At 40.4% G+C, this 22,238-nt stretch overlaps 1 protein-coding gene across 1 annotated transcript; it reads right to left on the reverse strand.

Annotated features, from left to right (window-relative positions):
* Nucleotides 1-586: 586 nt before the first annotated feature.
* Nucleotides 587-19,127, reverse strand: limd2 (LIM domain containing 2). Its single transcript, XM_031318950.2, has 4 exons — nucleotides 18,881-19,127; nucleotides 3,839-3,883; nucleotides 3,459-3,595; nucleotides 587-3,357 (listed from the first exon to the last, which is right to left on the reverse strand). The coding sequence occupies exons 1-4, from the start codon at nucleotides 18,881-18,883 to the stop codon at nucleotides 3,198-3,200; spliced, it is 345 nt and encodes a 114-aa protein (XP_031174810.1). The 5' UTR covers nucleotides 18,884-19,127; the 3' UTR covers nucleotides 587-3,197.
* Nucleotides 19,128-22,238: the final 3,111 nt, after the last annotated feature.

Below are 22,238 nucleotides of genomic sequence, written 5' to 3' on the forward strand. Positions count from 1 at the left end.
CCACTTAATTAATGCCATAATACTTAAAAGTACTCAACGTAGAAAAATGTCCCCTGACTAATGTATTAATACTCCTGCATTATTGTACTGTTGTAGTTGGTTGAGGTAGAGCTATTTTTAAAACTATTTTGTATAGGACTGAAACTAATGATTATTTTTTCCATTATTCAATTGATTGGTTTACAGAAAACAGTGAGAAATGCCATCACAATTACCCAGAGCCCAAAGTGACACCTTCACAATGTTTGTTTTCTGCTACCAACAGTCCAAACCTTAAAAAATATTAAAAAGAAATTAAAATAATTTAAAAAAATAAAAGCAGCAAATCTTCTGGAACCATGAAAGTTTTTAACTAATAACTTAAGCTGTCAAATACAGTAAATGTAGTAGAGTAAAAAGTACAATATTTCTGTCTAAATAGTGCAGAAGAAATAGAAATTAACTGATAGTAATTTAGCCATAGAACTGAAAATGTTGAGATCCTTGAGTCAATCTCCTGGGAATTCAAGAATTTAGCCACCTTTACATCAATAAACACACTAAAATCACTGAATTAAATCAACACCAGCATTTAATTTTTTTTCTCCAAAAGCATGTAAAAAAAAAAAAAAAAAAAAAAAGAGAAAGAAAATGCACAGGATGATTGTGTATATTAGCGTAGAAAGGGGGGCGCTTACATTTTAAAATGTTACACTTCCGTACCACAACTAAGCAACAAGAGAGAAGAGAGAATAGAGGAGAACGACTGAAAACAGTCCAAGCGTTCTTTTGCTGTAAGGCCACCTCAATCCACAGGTCAAGTCTGTAATACAGAATACATTTTCAAAGATGTATACATTTAAAATGTCTCGATGACAACAGCATTGAAAAGTAAGTTCACATCAAGATAAGCACAAAAATGAAATGACTCACAGGTTTAACATTTACAACGTTACACTGCAATCATTCACCTGAGCCTCTTGGCACCAGTGTTAAGTGTACCTTGTCTGCTCTGTTACACTACACAAAGTTGCAGTTCACAGATTCTGCAGTACCTTGGCGAACTGCTAACGGAGAATGACAGACAGCATTTCTAGATACAATACTCTGTAAAATGAAAAAATAAAATATACATTGTCACACAGAATTATTGTACATTGTATGTGGATAAAAAGTGGTTAGATAGGAAAAATGGCTGCTGGTTGATTATAATCCTATGCTAAAGTGTGGGGCTCTAGAGTAAGCAGGTCTGTTTTTATAAAGGCATGATCAGGAGATTTCTTTGTAAAGATCTGTGCACTCAAAGGAATTTTTTCAAAAAGCAGTAAGGTTAGCTATTTATTTCTAAGGCTTCTCTTTAAAAAAAAAGTAGCAGATATTAGTTCTTTAAAAAAAAAAGTAGCAGATATCCATCTGTTTCCATTTAGCTTTCTATTCTGCACAGCATGCTCAAATTCACAGTAAACCTTCAGTCACAAAAGTACTTTGTCATTCAAGTGTCATTTTCTAAAATGAGATATTTGAATGGCTTTAGACTCATTCTTTGAATAGAATAAAATATTGATGTGGAAATCTTGTCTTAACTGGTTAGGAGGCAACATATTCAAAAACTTTGAATAAAGGCTACAGTATGTTGAGTTCAGGGGCAAGTTATTTTTTCTCTCTCACACACTAGACACTACTGTCACACTTTCCCCAGCAGGGGGTGCTCTGCAATGGGTTTTGCATGCGGCAGGCAGGAGCACATCAGGTGACCTCCCCCCCACCCCCAGTAAGTAAATTCAATACTAAGATATAGGTCCAGGTGCTAAGATGCATTTAGCTAATAAGACAGGAGATGAGAACAGGAAGGCATTCATTTAAAAAAGAAACCTGTCCACGCTTACTGGTGGTAACAAAATGATGGATGTTGAAGACACTGATTGGGTCTGTCTACATCCCCCATAAAAACTGTCCAGCTATATGAACACACTCAAATACAGCAAGGGAAAAAATCACTACAAGACGCCAACAACTGACAAAGGGTGAAATGACGAAGGAACACTGTTGTGTGGTTTTCATGCAAGGCTTAAGCTCCGTCCATCAACATCCTCATTTGTGACAGAAGTGTAATTGTAGTAATTAAATTTCACGAAATGTTTACAGCTCCTCTTAAGATGTTTCATCCAACGGAGTGAGGGATGTTTACGAGCGAGGCCTCAGTTTCCCAGTGATCATCTTGTCTGGTCATCGTGTGTATGTGCAAGACGAGAGTACAGTAAGGTGGGGAATGTTCACTAATCACAAACTACAGCTCTACATACACATAGTATACAAAACACAATCTGAGAATTCCATTAAAATTTCAACCATTAATAAAAGCTCAGAGAGGATCAAACTTATGCCATAACATCAATAAAATCCAAACTCAAGTGTTTCTAAAAAAAAAACTTTAAAAAGTGAGCTGCTATGCATCAATGAAACAAATCAGATTATTCACAACACAAAAGATGGATACAGTCATAAGATAAGGCTATTAAGACCCAGTCATCCCAACATGCAAGGACGAGACTTACAGTGGTCGATGAAATTAGAACAAACCTTGGGATGAAGCGAACAATAATTAAACTAAACACAAAGCTTTAAACACGAGAGGTGAGCTGTTGCTGATGTGCACGGTTATTTTACAGTACTCTGTACCCTGTCTGTTCCTCAAATATATATAACCTAACAAACTGACATAACTGTCTGACAGCAAAGTCACAATACTGAGGACTATTATTTTGATTTGTGTTTTGTTAAAATGAGTGAAACTATGCCATTTGTTTTTTTTAAAACCCTGGGTGAAAATTGACCTGAGTGTATGCTCTGTAACCCCTCGTATGTTTGCCTGAGCATACGGTTTAATTATTCAAAAAAATAAAAAGGGTGCAAATTATTTTAAAAGAATAAAAAAAAAAAGTGATTATTATACTCCCCATACCAGAGAAGGCTTTTGGTCACAATCAACTCCCGAATTCCAAACATGAGATTGAAAATAAAATACAGATATCAATTAAATTTAACCTTAAATCCCCACAATTACATTTTAAGTGGTATGGATTATGACTGGCCAGTCATTTTCTAGCTGTTTGTGCATGTATCTGTTCTGATGGCATTTAAAAAGCAAGTGAGCGGTAGGGTGATTGAACTGTGCCCCAGCATATGAGACATATGTTCATTGTGATGTATTGGAGGTGTTATGCCGTCTTTGTTATATTATCTGTCTCCTTGGAGGCCCAGAGCTCTTTGTGCTGTTTGCGTCCGAAGCCCTCGTCGTAGTTGCCTTTGCTTTTGAACAGCTGCTGATAGTGGGGTTTACAGTAAAATTCACCTTGAAGAGCTGCGAAGGTGCCAAGGCTGCAGGGAAAGGAGGAATGAAACCGTTATATACGAACAAAAAGGAGTCAGGAGAAGAAGAAAGTCAAGTAAACAAACAGGGAAACAGTGTATATAGTCACCTAAGTTTGGCGTTGCAGTGCTTGCAGCAGAAGCATGTTGAATGGAAGACCAGGTTGTTGGCAACCAATCTCTCCATTGGGTAGACCGTCTTCTCACATGATGAACACACTTCCTTTGGGGTCTTAAAGCTGAAGGACTGAGCACATACATATATACCGATTTGCTACCAGACACACAAACAGGCGGTGATCTTTTCCTTGATCCTCAGTGAGATGAAAGCTGGCATTTACAAAAAGACACAAAATGCAGGAAAGACTTCCCTTGCTCTTTTCGGAGATCAAAAGGCTGATGAGAGTGAAGTGGGGCAAGAGTAACGCACACAGAAGAAGAGAACCATGAATGAGGGATAAGAAAGAAAAGACAGGCGATGCATATTTACCTTAGATCGCTGGACAGGTTTCTCTTCCGTGGTGTTCCTGGTGTCCTGGATAAGTAAACAGAAAAATAAACAAATGTATTCAAATGTGTGTAAAGACTATTACTGGGATAACCTTTCAGATGAGGAAAGTGACAGTTTAGCAGATGGCGGTAATGCAACGCTTATAGATGTCAACCGCCATAAAACTCAACAGAAGAAGAAGATGGGGCGAGGCCGGATGTTCGTGTACGTGGCGGTCTCTTATTATTTTCAGGATCATGGCAGGCGCGGAGCCGTTTTTGTCTGGTGCCAATGTTCTTGTAAAAAAATTTGCTTGTTTGCAAACAAAAGAACTTATATTGCTTGTTAGTTGTGAAATCACCGGCGAAAGCATTGCCATTAATGCTAAACCGTAAACAAGTCAAAGATTTAAATGTGTTGTGATTGGTTTGCTCACTACAAGAGAAAGAGTCTTTTGTCAGATGGACGTAACCTTTTACGTTCTTGTCCCTGCATTGTTACCGTTTTCATTAACTAGCAGCCGTACCAGCATTTTCCCTGACATGTTACTAGGTCTTGAGGTGGGAAACTGGCGGTACAGATTTCCCTGAATATCGATCCCTGCTCCCTTTCACACATGACCCTGTGCAGGAAATCTTCCTGAACATTTTAGGTCTATACTGCACAGTGTTTCCTCTATGTTGATAAACACGGTATCAGAAATAGGGCAGACGCACAACAGGGTTTCCGCTATGTACTAGGGGTGCAAGATATATCGACTCAATATCGTTATCGCAATATATCGAAAGTGTCGCAATAAGTATGCAATATTTATTTTATTTTGTGCAGCGATGCGTTGCGTCCCGTCCGTTGGCTGTGTGGCTTAGTTAGTGTCCGCTTGAAACACTATAATGATCAGGTTTCATTGGCCAGTTACCGTGCCACTTGCACATGTTAGTGCACGTCAGTGCACGGGTCCACTATGTGACAAACCCTATGGAGCGTACCATATTGTGTGCATATTTCAACAGAGTGACAGTGTAAGTGAAGAAATAGATAGACAACAAAACGGAACAAATCATGTTGGACCAGTCCAATATGACAGTCAAATAAACCTTGTGTTGTAAGAAAACTTGTTTAATTTGTTAAGAATATATTTTGATGCATTTTCCCGTAACTTTTGTAATTTTACATAGGTTTAAAAATATCAAAATTAATATCGATATCGCAATATCACATTTTGTCAATATCGTGCAACCCTACTATGTACACCGCACACCTTCAGCTGTTTATGAAAAGTCATAAAGTCGTAATTACACGACTCTGCAGAGCCGGGTGCTCTACTGAACGCAAGCCAACTGTCATCGGCTCTCTCTCCCCTTTAGGGTGAGCAACTGGAACAGTGACAGGACGTCACCACTCACGAAGTCATGGCAACCAAATAAACAACAGGGCGAGTACTACTTGTCACTCAATCTTAGGCAAAGTGACAAACAGCGACGAAAGCCGCGACATGAAATTTGCACTCACGCGGGTCCCGTGAAATATGACAGCTACAGTTTACTGGAAAATAGCATTGTGGACACTGAATTTGATGAATTTACTGTTTATCAGACCCCAGATGAGACAAGAAGCTAACGTTAGCGAACGCTGCGGTCCCTCTGCCTTTGACTCCCCGCTGCAGGAGACTCTGTATTCCTTCGACACGCTGTATTAACGTTACTGTTTTAAAACCGTTTTCCAGGCTAGTGGGGGTGCATACCACTCAAAATCAACATGAAAAACGTAGCTAGTAATGTTCACTCTGCGTTTTGTTGTTAAACTGTGTGTAAAATGAGCGGTGGCGTTAAATCACCGGTTTCAGGTAACGGCACCCTGCGGTACTGTCTATTTGCTGGATGGTTTCAAGGTAACAGTCGGTAGCTAACATTAGCAGATAAGCCCTTTGACAGCGACATTATTGTTCATATTTTGGCACAATGTTTCTGACCGTAGTAGTGGTCATAGTGACTGAAAGTGTCATGTGAGATGCTAAAAAGAAACTACACGCTGTTTTCAGGTAACGTTGCTTTTTGACGTTCAACAACCCCCCCCCCCCCCCCCGCCGCCACCTGCTGCTGCTAAAAAAAAATTCTAGAGGAAACACTGCTGCATGTGTGAAAAGGGCTTTGGATTACATGCAACAGAAGAACGTCACCAGGATGGAAGAATGTATTTTTTTCACTGACCTCTTATTACCTTTACCAGTGTATCAGTATTGTCAATCTGATCTCTTTTTCTCCCCCACCCTTTTTCTATTCGCTCCATCTGTCTCTTTGCACCCCTGGGAGAGGATCAGGTGCCTTCTGTCTGGTCATGTGAGCTGAGCTGTGGGACGCTCTGCATGGGGCTGCCCTCAACAAAGCAGAACAGCTCAGACCCAGCCTTCTAGTTAAGAAACTTCACAGGGAAATATTACATGAAGTCTCTTACAAATAGTAGGAGATTTCTCAGTGAAATAACATGACTGACACCTATTCTGCCGGTCTTTATCTTTGTAATGCATGAATGTATTGAAGCATTTCTTTCACTCAACCCCTACAATCATAGGTCCACTCTTAAATTCTATGGCTGCCATTTAACATAGGTCACCACATTTCCCTGCACATTATAGGTGTCAGGTAATTACAGTTTGGTTCATGCTGACAGGAAGAATTGAAAGACTTCCCCAGAGGTGCTCAGAAGGTTAAGAAGAAAGAAAAAAAAGCTTGCACCATCTCAAGCTGGAGGAGGTTACATACAGTATGACTGTATCTGCCCTCTCGAGTATAGCAGCCAGTCCCCAGCAGCAACAAGCACGGCCACATCTTAAAGCAAGGCTAACAGGTAGTTCAAGCAGATAATAAACAGACAGAGAGATATTCACACAGTAACTGCCATGGAGCAGCCAGTGTGCAGGGAAGAAGGGCAGCCTCTGTTTAGGCAGGGGAAAAGTCCACTGCAGACTTTGCTAAAACCCTGTTATGTAAGGCCATTTGGCTGGAGCTGGAGGAAGTGGTGGAGGTGGGGTGGGGGGGTTCAAGTATTGCTACCAGAGTTGCAAAGACAAGGAGATCTTTGGCAACTGCTGATCTTCATTTTTGTAGGTCTATTACTCTCTGACTTGCAAAATGTCTTGCTTTGTAAGCAAAATCACAAATCAAGAATCCGTCACAGTGATGGAAATGAAATAATGAAGTATGTACCTTCCTCATAAAAATGTTGACCTGCTTAATGTGAGTTGAGATCAAAAGCTGTTTAAGTGACCAATTAATGAAGTGTGTTTCACTTACAAAGACTTAAGGAAAAGAAGGGGTAGACAATCACAATACATGTGAGACATTAGCAATTAAGGTACTTCTTCATAATGACCACAAACATTTAACTTGTTGATTGCCACTAGGTGTATGTGACACTTTTGTTTAACTTGCCATGAAAATACACCAATTGTGTTCAAAATATGGGTATAAAATCATTGGAGCTTAGGGTTCGGTCATCTTCTCTTCAAAAGATGTTACGGCCATGATCAGCATAAAATGTTCAGTGTGTATTAAGCACACAATTCATGCTGACAGAGGCCCTGCTACTACTGAGTACTATTGCTGACCCTTTAACCTTAATGCACCACTTAACTCAGTAGGAAAAGCAGCAAGGGTGGTGTCTGCACTTATGAGAACCGGATGACATGCTTTTTAAACGATTGGCTCATTAAGTGAGCTTCCTGGAGATGCAATCACATCCCAACAGTCTCCTCTTCATCCCCGAACCCTCTCGAGCTCAGTTAATGTGTTGGTGCTAAGCTAGCAGACAGCTCACACTTTGCTGGTTATCTAGCAGATTGCATGCTAGACCACTTCCTGTTGCTGCAGCACGACTGCTGAGCCAACATGACTTTGATCTTCTCAACATTATTGAACTTTGAATGTGTGAGGTTCTCACAGGACATTTTTGCGGCAGGTTGTAAGAGCAGGAAAATTAGGTCAATAAGGGCATCATTTGTACGTATGAAATCATGATAATAATGCTGCCAAAAAAGGAAAACTGATCTGATGAAGGCACGGAATTGCCAAAAACAAAACACAGATTAGTTACCATGTTAGGAGATAGGCATGCATTCCAAGCACACAGACACACACACATACACAGGCATCCCGGAAGAATTCAGATTCGCTTGTGCCATCTCGTCTTCTTTTACCTTATATGTGCATGATTCTCAATTGCCACCAAACAGCTCAAATGTGGCAGGAAGCTGTTATGACACATACGGCTTCCTCTGTCTCTCTTTCAGAATCCGTACGAGGACAGCAGCAGCAGCTAAAGTCCTAACTGACTTTCATCCCCAAAAAATGAATGCTAACGACCACTTGTTCTGTATGAATGCTTTAGCTGCAGAGTGAAACAACCATTGCCGATTTTAGACCCTTTTTAGGGGGGCTCAAGCCCCTGCTAAATTTCATCTCAACCCCCCTAAAAATTATAATAGTAAAAAACATTTCTTTTTCTTTTTTTAAATCAATTTTAGTGCTTCAAGTTAGAATTTGCAAACTTGTCTGTTAGTGACAGAGGACAAACAATTACAGGTTCAATGAGCTCATAATATCCTGTTTTGCTGTCGCTGAGGCTATGCATCTGTAACCCAGTCAAGGAAAGGGTTAACAGAAACGTAGTTTTGGCCAATCGGAGGAGGTTGTGCCAGACTCCCGCCTTCGGCTGAATCTCTATCTAATCTGTCAGAGGGAGAGCCGGAGTGTGGTTGAAAAGTTTAACGTTAGTCCGTTAGTCAGAGAAGATGTTGGTAATTGTATGGCACAGATTAGAACCCAAATTGAAACGTAAGCAACTAAAATTGCTGAATGTTAGAACATTGTGTCAAATTGGTCGTTATTACTGTGACTTATAAAGTGTCAGGTTTAGTTCCATCACAGTGTCAAAAAACGTTAGCTGACGTTGTTGTTCAGTAGCTAGCTCAAAGGTTATTGGCTAATGAAATTACTGATTTAGCAAGGGGGGTTAACACTTTTGCAAGGCACTGTATCCGTGTCACATTCTCATTAGGGGGCTGAGCTAAAGGTCTGGTCCTAGAATCGCCCCTGGAAACAACTCCAAAAGATGTATGATCTCTGTTTAGAAGCATACAAATTAGCTCAAGAGTCCTCCTGGCTAAGTAAAGAGACAAAGGATAATCAAATACTTGGAGGGGTAGGAAATGAAGGGCCTTCATGAGCACAGGACAAGGTGTTCAATGTAAACATCAATAAAAGGTTTGCTGTGTAGTTGATTAGCTATGTACAACACTGTTTTAAATGTGAAGCAATTAGACATACCACACCACTGTGAGAAGTTAGAGCCAGCTGAGGAGTTGTGTCTTTAATAAGACCATTTTCACACAAGTTAAATTTCTTGAACAGAGGGTTCAACTCATTCCCTCACTTACATTTTAATCACGCCTGCACATGTCTGCGTGTGTGTGTGTGTGTGTGTGTGTGTGTGTGTGTGTGTGTGTGTGTTTCTATGTTAATGTTGCAGCCACACAGAAGCTTTTGGTACGATAGTGCCAGGTTTCCTTTTTCCATTTTAATTTGTTTAGAAGAATAGATCATTTTGGGAAATTTATTTGCTTGCTTGCTGAGGGTTGGAGAAAAAGATCAATACCGCTCTTGCGTCTGTACGGTAATTATGAAGCTACAACCAGCAGCCAGTTGGCTTAGCTTAGCATTAAGACTGGAAACAGGGAAAACAGCTATTTGTCCGGCACATACCCACCATGAAACCACTTTTTTTACACTTCAATTTTTGTATAGATTAAACAAACAAGATATAGCCTAGCTTGTTATTTGGTGAGCTATAGAGGTGCTATTAGGTGGATTTTACCGCTTGTTAGCCATTTCCCCCTGTTCCAGTTTTTATGCGAAGCTAAGCTAACCAGCTGCTGGCAATAGCTACATATTTACCCTACAGACAAGAGAGTGGTTTCAATCTTCTCATCTAACTCTCATCAAAAAGCAAATAAGTGTATATTTCCCAACTATTCCTTTAATCCAGCATCTCTATCTGTACACTGAAGAACGAGTTTGGATTTAACCTTTTGTGTTGGGGATCAACATGTTCCTAGTGTTGATGGACACAACACAATTACACCCCCCTCCCCCGATATACTTGATCATCACTGAATTCTGAATACACTGTGGTGCACGATTCACTGCAACAGGCCCCTAGAAGGGAAGGCAGGCGCTATGTTAACAAACGTCTTATGTCATTCATCTAAAACGAGGCTCCCACACTCTCTCATCCTTTATTTTTAGAAACGTGATTTAACCAAACATCATTTTCCAGTCCAGTACTAGCAACATAAAACCATGAGTCTTAAGTTTAAAGGACAGTTTCGGTGCAAAATGAACCTAGGGGTTAATAACATATGTGTACCAGGTCAAACGTTCTCTGGGATATGTTTTCATGCTAATTGAATGTGTCTCTAGCTTGAAACAAGCTACCGCAAACCGGGGGTTAGCTGCTAAGGCTAGCTTTCGGGGTAAATCGCTATTTGATACCACTAACAAGGCTCGAAATAGCACCACACTTAAACGGTAGCATAATGAGGGTCCATACGTGTAAACCGAAGCATTGAGAACTTTGTAAGTGTACAGATAGTTTATTACAAAGATAGATTATAAAGATAGTAGCGTCAAAGCCCGTCTACGGAAAGCCGTTCCACTCCCTATTAAGCCCCATTGTACCTACGTTGGTTGCAGTTCCACCAGAGTTCCACTGGGGGTGATCACGGACCAGTGCAAAATGAATGGGACCCTATGGAGCTAGACGGCTAAATTTGTCTCTTTCGCCTGATTGTTGTTGAGAAATCTCAGATTTGATTGTAGTTTTTGCAAGTTCAACTTGGATTATAGGTCAAAAGTTGAATGAACGAGTACTTATGCCCTTTCGATTTGTTACAGGTTGAGTCGTTGTTGCCCATAACACGCTAGCATTCTGCTAATGAATGCTGATTGGTCAGTGAAGGACTGATTACGATCGGAGATCCCGCTTGACAGCATCCGAAGCAGAACCAGAATGTCAGAGTGAATATTTTGGCGTGGTCTTAGCAAACCTCTTTCTAGCACGTGTATTAACAGGGAGAGTCTAATCTGTCAGCTGTGTTGTCGACGCCTCGAGAGAAAAAAGGAAGCAACTCAGAGCTTGCCGTAAAGCAGAATCTCTGGCCGTATATGTGTATGACGTCATTGACATTTTAAAAGGCTTTTTAGAACAAAAAAGCCACTTTAAAAAAATCTAACACCCAGCAGTGTGTATTTTCTTAGCCTCCCCTTTCAAATGCAACATTCAAATTACTAGACAAAAAATGATATCCTGAGAAAAGTGGATTTTGAGGGGTATAGCTCCATAGAGTCCCATTCATTCTGCACTGGCCTGTGAGCGCCCCCTATATGGAAATCTGGTGGAACTGCAACCAGTTCAGAAGCCGGAAGTAACGAGAGAGTGTAACTTCTTCCCATATTAGAAATTCTTTGGTAGCATTAATGATTACATGCGGCCACTATCTTGGATAACAGTCATGACCAGTCGAATGACGAACGCAGTGCAACCAGTAATATAGCTCAAGCACAGCGTTCGTGTACTGTCTGTACACTTACAAAGTTCTCAATGCTTCGGTAGCTTGTTTCAAGCTAGAGACACATTCGATTAGCATGAAAACAGATCCTAGAGAACGTTCGACTCGGTACACATATATTAACCCCTAGGTTCAATTTGCGCCGGAATTGTCCTTTAATATTTTTTTGCAGATAACATCTTACAGTATATATTGCACTTTTTAGACATACTTAGCCATGGTACTGGTCCAACAACTAAAACAGTTGCTGCAGGGATGATATATAGGCTCCCCTTGACAGCAATCTTCCATCAATAACTCAACATGAAGCAAGTTTTGTGGACAAGAAAAAAAATAAAAAATTGGCACGTGGCTAATAAAACAAAAAAAAATACTTTCTGTGATGGAAGAGTACGTATTAGCTGAGGTTTTGACACTTGACTGGCTGGGGAACTGATGAAACTAAGAATGAAACCGTCTGATCCTGGAGAGTGCAGATAGAGGTTCACAGTCTGCAGAGTAATCACATCTGTGAGTGTGTTGTGCCGTTTGGTCAGCCACTACTTCTCTTCCCTTTTTTTGGCTTCCTGTATGCAACCAGAAAGTGACGGGGCAGTTTCTGTGTTTGAAGGCACAGGCCATCAAACGTCTGCATGTCTCTGTCTTTAGTCAGCTGATGTTGGCACGCTTGTTTTTTCACTTCCTATCTGGAGAGACTGTTTAGGTCCAGATAAAACCTTTTAAAAAGAATTTATCTAAATATGTGGCTATGTTGCTGTTGTATGACAAGAGCTTAAAAACTGCCCAACTTAAGAGGTGGAAAAAATTAGGGCTACAACTACCGATTATATCCATTAACAATTCATTTACCAATTTTATTTTTTCAATTTAACAACTAATTCTATATTAAATGTTAGAAAAAAGAAAGAAAAATGGCAATCACAAAAGGCGATGCCTTCAAATGTTCTATCAACAGTACAAAGCCCAAAGATATTCAGACTATAAAAACAGAGAAAAGAAGCAATTGGAGAAGCTGGCACTAGGAATTGTTTGACATTTTTGCTTTAAAAAGTACTTAAGGATTACTTAAGGATTAATTGATTATCAAAATACTTGCAGATTATCTTTTTGCTTACCCACTAATTAATAATCAACTAATGATTGCAGGTCTAGATTACTTTAACACCATTAAAAAAGGCTGCATTTCAGACGTGTTATTGTTCTTTGCTGTTTTGTTGATTCAAAAGGAGATCTACAGTCTTTCAAAAGTAAAAAAACTAAATGCTCACATTTTACCATAATTCCGAAGGAGCTGCTGCCCTTTCAGATCAAGAAAGTGATCCGGATTTTCCCCTTGTAATTAGTAGTCAGCAACCTTTGCTCACAGAACCTTAGGTTCTGCACTGCATTGTCTGTTTAACTATGCTGAAAAGGCCCTCAGTGTTTCCTTGCGTCACTCCTTCGGAGAAGCTGCCTGAGGGCACAATTAAAACTACTTAAGTCCTCTGATCGTTTGTCAGAGATCTGTCTATTACCAAGCAAACATCTTATAAAATCAGATACTAAAGCCAAAAAGCCAAATACAATGTCTGTTCTTCAAGAAAAATTGCATTACATCTCTCATTTTTGTCCCTAAACCAGTCCTTCCAGAAAAATGCGGAGTTTTTTTGTGATTGTTGTGGGCAAAAATCCTTGATTATGCGGCACGTTTTCTTAAAAAATGCGATGGAATATGCAGGATATTTATGCAATTTTATGCGATGAAATTGCGGGAACTTGCAAAAACTGCGGTTTCATCACGGGGTTTGCAGCTTTTCGATGATGTTCACGTCGCGTAATTACGTCACTTCATAACGTTCCCATGGCAACAGGGGAAAATGGCTGCTCTTGTGTGAAGTAAACGCAACATTTTTCAACTTTCTGCTAAGATATATGTGACTTTTTTGCAACGAAAATGCGGGGATTATGAAATCATGCAAGCCCCGCATATTTTGCACGGAAATCGGCAATTTAAGTGCGGCGTATTTGAAAAAATGCGGCCCCCGCATAAATATGCGGACTTTGGCTGATTATGCATTGAATTATGCGATCGCATAATCACGTTTTCCTGGAGGGACTGGTAAACTAAATGGTGTTCAAACCTGCGATGTTCATGAAAACTCATGGTTGATGCTGGTATGCTGCAGCAGCTGGTCTGTTTAGGTTTTTTCTTTTAAATGGCAAATAACAAAACCTGCGATGGCCTGTAAAAGAATGTGTTGAAGACTTTGTAGAGCCTGTGTTGACTCGACATAGCGAGAGGCTGCTGCCTTCTGCAACTCACTTAAGGTAGAGAAAAAAACAGCTTCAAGTGCTAGATGTTATCACAGACTGAAGAAGAGAGAAATGTTTCTGCTATGTACATTTAGCAGCCGCTCGTCCCATGCCCCAGCCTTTCTTCAAAAAACAAAATCTCACATGCAAATATCTGCTTTGAGATCAGAACATTTCCATCATAAACTGAAGGCTCCTTAACTGCAGACTGAGACGTTGTCGACTGGGACAATGAAGGCCACAGGGACAGGGGAATTAATGTTTTAGACTTTTTTTTCCACCAAATAAATCGTCTTAAGTAGTTATTTCCCAAGATTAAATGTGGATATTTTAAGTTACAGCGAGTACATTGCCACAGAGCTCTGCAGACTTCAAAATGTGCCTCTTGGACGTTTGCTGTTGACGGAAAATACTGTAGGAAACTCTACACGTTGAGTCTTTCTAAACAGTCACTGCCCTAAGGTCCTTACAAACCAGATAGCCTGCATTAGATCAGTGCTGACAGCCACAGAGATGCAAAACAATGTGAGTGAATGGTTGTTGTTTAGACAATACGGAGAATATCCACATAAAAGATTTAAACAGCTGAGAGCTACGGATTTAAAAAATATATATAAAAATAATGCCAACAAATAAAATCCCTTTAAAGCATTAAATCACACAGTGACACATCTACAATTTTTCCAGGTCTGAAATAGGCTTTATGCTTCTTTGTTCACACAACCACCCTGACTATATTTCTCATTTTCAAAGTAATGCCTAACTAACACAATAAATGATTGGAAATGGGAAAGAAAGGGACGGCCAAGCAGCTAGTTAAAACTATTGCCGTTTTTCAATTACATGGTACCTGCTCGAGTCTACTCTACTTGGCTCGACCGCGGTGTCCCGTCCTCCATTTACCATTGCAGATTTAGTACCGCCTCATGCCTTTAGGTTAGCGTGGCTGGTCGTCATAGCGACGCCGCAAGAAACTGCCGTGACCTAACTAGAGGTCGACCGATTCATCGGTTTTGCCGATTAATCGGCAGCGATAGTTGATTGGTAGAACTATCGTTATCGGCAAAAATCCATACCGATGGTTGCGGCAGTTGCTGGAGCGGCTGAGAAGCGCGTGCTGTCATTCATTACACAGTACGCGAGAGCTGAGAAGGGTCTGCTGGCATCATACATTACAGAGGCGAAATAAAAACTATCACTGATGCCTCGTGTTGTTTATTTTCGACACGTGTTACTGTGCGCTGCACGGAGAGCACATGTTGTGCGGAGAAGGCTGACATCAGATGCTCGTTTAAACCATCGACCGCAAAAAGGTATGTATACAGTACATATTAATTTGTTGAATAGACGCTGCATTAGTAGAGAAAGAACAGCACAACAGTATGTTTGCTTTCGAGGCTGAGATGACGCTAAACATTGGTAGTAGGCTAACTTACCTCAAGCGGTTAAAACACTGACAAAAATAAACGCTAAAAAGTCCGACCCAAATGTCAGAATCAGAACCCTAAAGGCTCGTCCACGATCCCAAACGGCACCTCTGATTCATATTAGGTAAATTAATAACAGTTAAACGTAGAGACTTACTGATTGCTGCAGCTAAAAGCTACCGAGTTAGCCGTCACGGGGGTGTCTTTGGTGTCTTTCTAGCCTCTACAGGTGATTTTCTATCCAGCCTGGAACTTGTGCCTTTTTTCGGGGTTATTGAGCATTAAATCCAAACTGTTATATCCAAGATTTATCCACTTGATGTCCATAATTCATCACATTTTCGGTCATTTCTGCCGCTAACTCCGTGCTACCCATAGACAGTAGGTGCTACCGACAAGGGGATCTCCCATGATGCCTTTGTTTATGTTTTCAACCAATGGGAAGGCAGGTCCGTCATACATTACGCCTTATATGGGCATCCAAGCGAGAACAAAGAGTATAAAGTGGGAAAGATAGATCCCTCCAGGTCAGAGATCGTCTGTTACCGTTCTAAACCGTTACTCTACTACTCTACAGAAAAGAATGGCATCACTGTTTTGAGATTGTTTGTCCTTTATATGAATTATAATGCTCATTATGTTTATTTTTGCACTGGATGACTCCAAATATGTAGGAGAACTGTTTTAGACAACACACATGCTTGTGTAGCATTGCTGTGGGTTTAATATCAATAAATATGACATTATTATTTTGATTATTGCCAAAAGCGTCTGGACTTTTTTTGAAACAATGTATGTATTTTGTCAACTGTATAAGTTATAAATACTATCGGTCGATTAATCGGTTATCGGCAAATACGGCCCAACCTAGCTATCGGTATCGGTAAAATCCACTATTGGTCGACCTCTAGACCTAACGCGACACACACACAGAACGTCGAAGGTGCGTTGTTTTTGATTCTCGGCATGTGGCTGTTGCCACAGCCAGAAGACAAATTTTGTTTCAAAAGAAGCTGGAGGCAGCAAAAAAAAAAAAAAAAAAAAAACACCGCTTGCTAAACTATTTAAAAATGGCATGATCTCACTAATTGGCGTATGTATGACACGCCAATTCGTATGCCATTTTGGCGTGTTATCAAGATGCATAATCGTTTTTTAGCATGTTTATCAATGCCGTTTGGCCTCCATTGACCTACATTACATGTGAATTATCGCTGTAGTGAGTAGTATGAAAGGACGGAGGTTGGTTGGGGTGGCGGATGGGTAAAACACAGGACTTTTCACCCAGGAGAGCCGTTTTTTTTTAAATGTAATAAAGCCTTCCCCAATATTCTTTTCCTAAACCCAACCGTTTATTGTTTTCCTAAGCGTGTGACGTTAGTCACCGTCGTGTTTTTGTCATTTTTTTTAGTGTTACTAAAGCCTTTCCCAATGTTCTTTCCCTAAAACCAACTTTTTTTTTTTTTTTTTTTTTATACACGCGTGTGACGTATCTCGCAATAGCACGGCACGTTCTTGCAATAACGCGTGTGTATGTTTACATCCGCTGTATACAGCGTAGACATACACGTGGATAGCTCAAAATGGGTACAGATAACACGCCATTTGGCTTTAGGAAAGGACAGGACACCCCCGTCTGTCACTAGCAATGATGACGAAGTGATTAGTGACGATTCTTTCTGACCAATCAGTAGTCTGCAGGTTTTCACGTCACCTTCTGGTATCGCCTCAGCTCGCTTGGAACCTCAATGGAGGTGATACTAAAAAAAAATACCTGTTAGCCGGTACCAGGGACTTTTTTTTCGTAATGGAAAACCAAAAAAGGCGAGTAGAGTCGAGGCGAGTCGAGCAGTTACCATGTAATGGAAAAACGCCATATTAGTCTAGCCATTTTAGCTCACAGCTCTATCGCCTGAGCCTGGTGGCGACCCATTTAATACTGTTCTGCACATCTGAAAGCATGAAAACACCCCCCCTCCCAACATATGGCACTTTTGACATGACCAACAAATCAGGTTAGTGTGCCTTTAATGGCAATTGTTTTACAGAAGAGCATATGGTGAAACAAAATAAATGGTATTAGTCCTCACTGTAGCTTGTACAACATGCTTTGTCTAAATCTGCATTATGTGGTTATATTTTGGACAAACAAGTCAAATTGCAACAACAGCCTCTCAAATCCACCAGAATACTGACGTAAATCAGCCAGCCGAGCAGGGTGTCAATGTGTGCTGTCAACTCTGACTGAAAATACAGTCAGGCAGCCCACTGACGATGGCAGGAAATGAAAATGAACATATACTACTTACTTAAGCCTTGTCGCCATATGCCAGGGCTATAATGACAGACTGTTGTAAATGTGGTGCCCTGGATGGATAAAAAGTGGTTTTACCAGACCACAGAGCCATTTGTAAACTACTCGACAACACAAACACAAGACAAGAGATTTGGATAAAAGAGTGAAACACGTGTTTTCTTCAACTGATGTAGAGTTTTAAATTTAATGCTGAATTACACAGGTTTAATCCAGTCACTCATCCATTTGGTATTACTTGTATGACAATCTCAGGAGCTGTAGGTGAGTTCATTAGCTGCAGTGGACATTTTGCACACTGGTATCCCACTTACTCTGTTTTTTAGACTATATACACCTCTATCCCTGGGTTCAAACGTGGATACGTTTTGAGAAAACCTGGGTATGCTAGCTGGAGGATACTGTGACATGTAAAGACCTCAGTGGTTTCTGATCACTCTCGACAGAAGGGAGTGGCTGAGAGAGATGATCAAAAACCTGGATACTGTTATGATCATGTATATGGTGATATGGATAACCAGGTTGCCCCATGTTCTCTGTAAAATGTCATATTGCAAATAAGATTAAAAGTAGAACAAAAAAAACCTCAAAACTAGGATATTAATGCTAATGTCTCAATAAGATCAATGTTGTAACCATGGTACATGGTAACTAATTTATTTGTGGTCTATGGGGTTAAATCCCTATTACGGACTACTTCACTGCCTGTGCATACCGGTACAGTACTTGTACTAAAGACCTTTATGTAACACTTGGCAGGTTGGAGGCTACATTAGGCCAGTTACAGCATATATAATTGCAACAACAACAAAAACACATTCATCTGCTAAGGCTTGTAACTGCTACTCGAACAACATAAGATCAGGGCACATAATATAAAACCACAAATCAATTTACAAATCGGCTGATAGCGGAGGACAATTCAATTAATTATCTGTTAGAAATGTGACTAACGCTACTCAAATTAGCTTGGGTAAATTTGTGTTGGATGTATAATTCAGTGGGTTTGAATCACATTTGATATTAATTAGCTAGCCAGCCAGCAAGCTAGCTAACTAACGTTAATAACGTTACACGTTCAAGCGGCGCTCTGCTAGCATTGAGGAACACGACGGTGACCGTTTAAATTCTACTTAAATTCAACACAAAAGCCTCCTTTAATGTTACTTGTAACGTTACCTAAATAAATACGGCATTTACATCCAACATTCATACCGCGGCTTATATAACAAACTGGCTCCCGGTAAGCTGACCCCGTTAGCGAGTGGACGAATATCATCACCTCACCTCATCTCACAAAAAAAGAGAAGCAGAGAGGAGAGCAGCGCAGGGAGAGAGGGAGGGGAGGCTGCAGACACTAACGGACGAAAAAAAAAAAAATCACTCACCATCTGCGCTTCTTGTCTGCGACACTGGCTGATAACGTCTGTTCACTCAGTGGCTTGAGGTCAAAATGTGCTCTCTCATTCAGTTTTCTGCGAGGCTTTTGTTGTAGACGCTGGCCCCGCTGCCGGTGATTTTTTGCTCTCCGCTTCGCTTCACGTCTTTTTCAATAGAACGTTTTTTTTTTTTTTTTTTTTTTCTTCTTCGGCAGGATGTCGCACGCTATTGGTTCTCATCTGCTATTGATGCATTCACGGGCTGTCGGACAAATCCCTACTAAGGGTGGAACAAGGATGGCACTCAAGCTTTTACATAAATATTAACCCACCTCTCTAAGCCTCAGTGGTGGAAGAATTACAGTGTAGAAATACTATATTACAAGTAAAATTCCTGCCTTCAAAATTGTATTTAAGTAAAAGTACACAAGTATTGGCATTAAAATATACTAACTACTAACATAAAAGTACTTGTAGAATGGCCCATTTCATAATGTACATTAGCTATATTATTGATGCATTAATGACTACATTGTTGATTTGCATTATCAACAACATATCTAGCTAACTAACTAGGTTATCAAATACATGTAGTGGAGCATATTTGTATCTAAATTGTAGTGTATTATAGTGTAGAAGTATATAGTAGCATAAAATAGAAAGGCTCAAGTAAAGTACAAGTACCTCAAAATTGTGCATAAGTACAGTACTTGAGTAAATGTAGATACTTTCCACCACTGCTAACCTTTATTTAAGTTGGTAACTGCTCTCAGGTAAATTATGTTTGTTTTGATGTTAGTGCTTTTATTGTTGATCATATTCCTCCTGAATTTGTTTTGTGTTTTTGAACATACAGCTGGTTGGTCTTCCCATGTCTACGCCATAACTAAGTTGGTACACTAACGGAAGTGCGCGATTTGAGACACACTAAGTCTAAACACTATTATCTACCTAATTATCATGTTGGCTGAAAAATAACACACACAAAAACAACAAGGATGAGTATTTCCATGTTATGCTGCTTTATGCTACTCTACTACAATTTAGAGGGAAATATTGTACAATTTTCTCCACTACATTTATTTAACAGCTACAGTAACTACTTTGCACACAAAACATACAAAATGTGATGCATAATAATATCTTCAAACATGAAGTCAGACAAGATTGGCCATTGTAAGACTTCTGGCCAATACTTTAATACATTGAAAATAAATCTAACTGTAGCAATCAGAAACGTATTAACAGGAATGATGGTTTTAATAGTTCTGTAGTGATCACTGTTGAAGACTACAACTCAACATTATTAGTGTTATCAGTGTTGATAACATTCCCTTTGTCATCAGACAAAAACAACAGGGGGAGTTAAAGGGTTGATTTAAGCCTTGAATTTTTAAAATCCTGGATCGGAAGGGTCCGATATTGGCCAGTGACAGACCGGGATGTGTACGGTATCACCCTGAGGTGAAATGAGTCTGACTTAACAGGACGTTTGGTTTTTAGAGCAGCCGGAAAAAGAGTCCCAACATGGCTTGAATTCCCAGCCCAAATACAGCCAAAGCATAACTTTAATCGGACGTTTAAGCCTTGAATTTTTAAAATCCTGAATCGGAAGGGTCCGATATTGGCCAATGACAGACCGGGATGTGTACGGTATCACCCTGAGGTGAAATGAGTCTCACTTAACAGGACGTTTGGTTTTTAGAGCAGCCGGAAACAGAGTCCCAACATGGCTTGAATTCCCAGCTCAAATACAGCCAAAGCATAGCTTTAATCGCACGTTTAAGCCTTGAATTTTTAAAATCCTGGATCGGAAGGGTCCGATATTGGCCATTGACAGACCGGGATGTGTACTGTATCAGCCTGAGGTGAAATGAGTCTGACTTAACAGGACGTTTGGTTTTTAGAGCAGCCGGAAAAAGAGTCCCAACATGGCTTGAATTCCCAGCCCAAATACAGCCAAAGCATAACTTTAATCGGACGTTTAAGCCTTGAATTTTTAAAATCCTGAATCGGAAGGGTCAGATATTGGCCAATGACAGACCGGGATGTGTACGGTATCACCCTGAGGTGAAATGAGTCTCACTTAACAGGACGTTTGGTTTTTAGAGCAGCCGGAAACAGAGTCCCAACATGGCTTGAATTCCCAGCTCAAATACAGCCAAAGCATAGCTTTAATCGCACGTTTAAGCCTTGAATTTTTAAAATCCTGGATCGGAAGGGTCCGATATTGGCCATTGACAGACCGGGATGTGTACTGTATCAGCCTGAGGTGAAATGAGTCTGACTTAACAGGACGTTTGGTTTTTAGAGCAGCCGGAAATAGAGTCCCAACATGGCTTGAATTCCCAGCCCAAATACAGCCAAAGCATAGCTTTAGTCGCACGATTAAGCGTTGAATTTTTAAAATCCTGGATCGGAAGGGTCCGATATTGGCCAGTGACAGACCGGGATGTGTACGGTATCACCCTGAGGTGAAATGAGTCTGACTTAACAGGACGTTTGGTTTTTAGAGCAGCCGGAAAAAGAGTCCCAACATGGCTTGAATTCCCAGCACAAATACAGCCAAAGCATAACTTTAATCGGACGTTTAAGCCTTGAATTTTTAAAATCCTGAATCGGAAGGGTCCGATATTGGCCAATGACAGACCGGGATGTGTACGGTATCACCCTGAGGTGAAATGAGTCTCACTTAACAGGACGTTTGGTTTTTAGAGCAGCCGGAAACAGAGTCCCAACATGGCTTGAATTCCCAGCTCAAATACAGCCAAAGCATAGCTTTAATCGCACGTTTAAGCCTTGAATTTTTAAAATCCTGGATCGGAAGGGTCCGATATTGGCCATTGACAGACCGGGATGTGTACTGTATCAGCCTGAGGTGAAATGAGTCTGACTTAACAGGACGTTTGGTTTTTAGAGCAGCCGGAAAAAGAGTCCCAACATGGCTTGAATTCCCAGCCCAAATACAGCCAAAGCATAACTTTAATCGGACGTTTAAGCCTTGAATTTTTAAAATCCTGAATCGGAAGGGTCAGATATTGGCCAATGACAGACCGGGATGTGTACGGTATCACCCTGAGGTGAAATGAGTCTCACTTAACAGGACGTTTGGTTTTTAGAGCAGCCGGAAACAGAGTCCCAACATGGCTTGAATTCCCAGCTCAAATACAGCCAAAGCATAGCTTTAATCGCACGTTTAAGCCTTGAATTTTTAAAATCCTGGATCGGAAGGGTCCGATATTGGCCATTGACAGACCGGGATGTGTACTGTATCAGCCTGAGGTGAAATGAGTCTGACTTAACAGGACGTTTGGTTTTTAGAGCAGCCGGAAATAGAGTCCCAACATGGCTTGAATTCCCAGCCCAA

Source organism: Sander lucioperca, chromosome 21, assembly GCF_008315115.2.
Source record: "Sander lucioperca isolate FBNREF2018 chromosome 21, SLUC_FBN_1.2, whole genome shotgun sequence".
Classification (NCBI taxonomy): Eukaryota; Metazoa; Chordata; class Actinopteri; order Perciformes; family Percidae; genus Sander; species Sander lucioperca.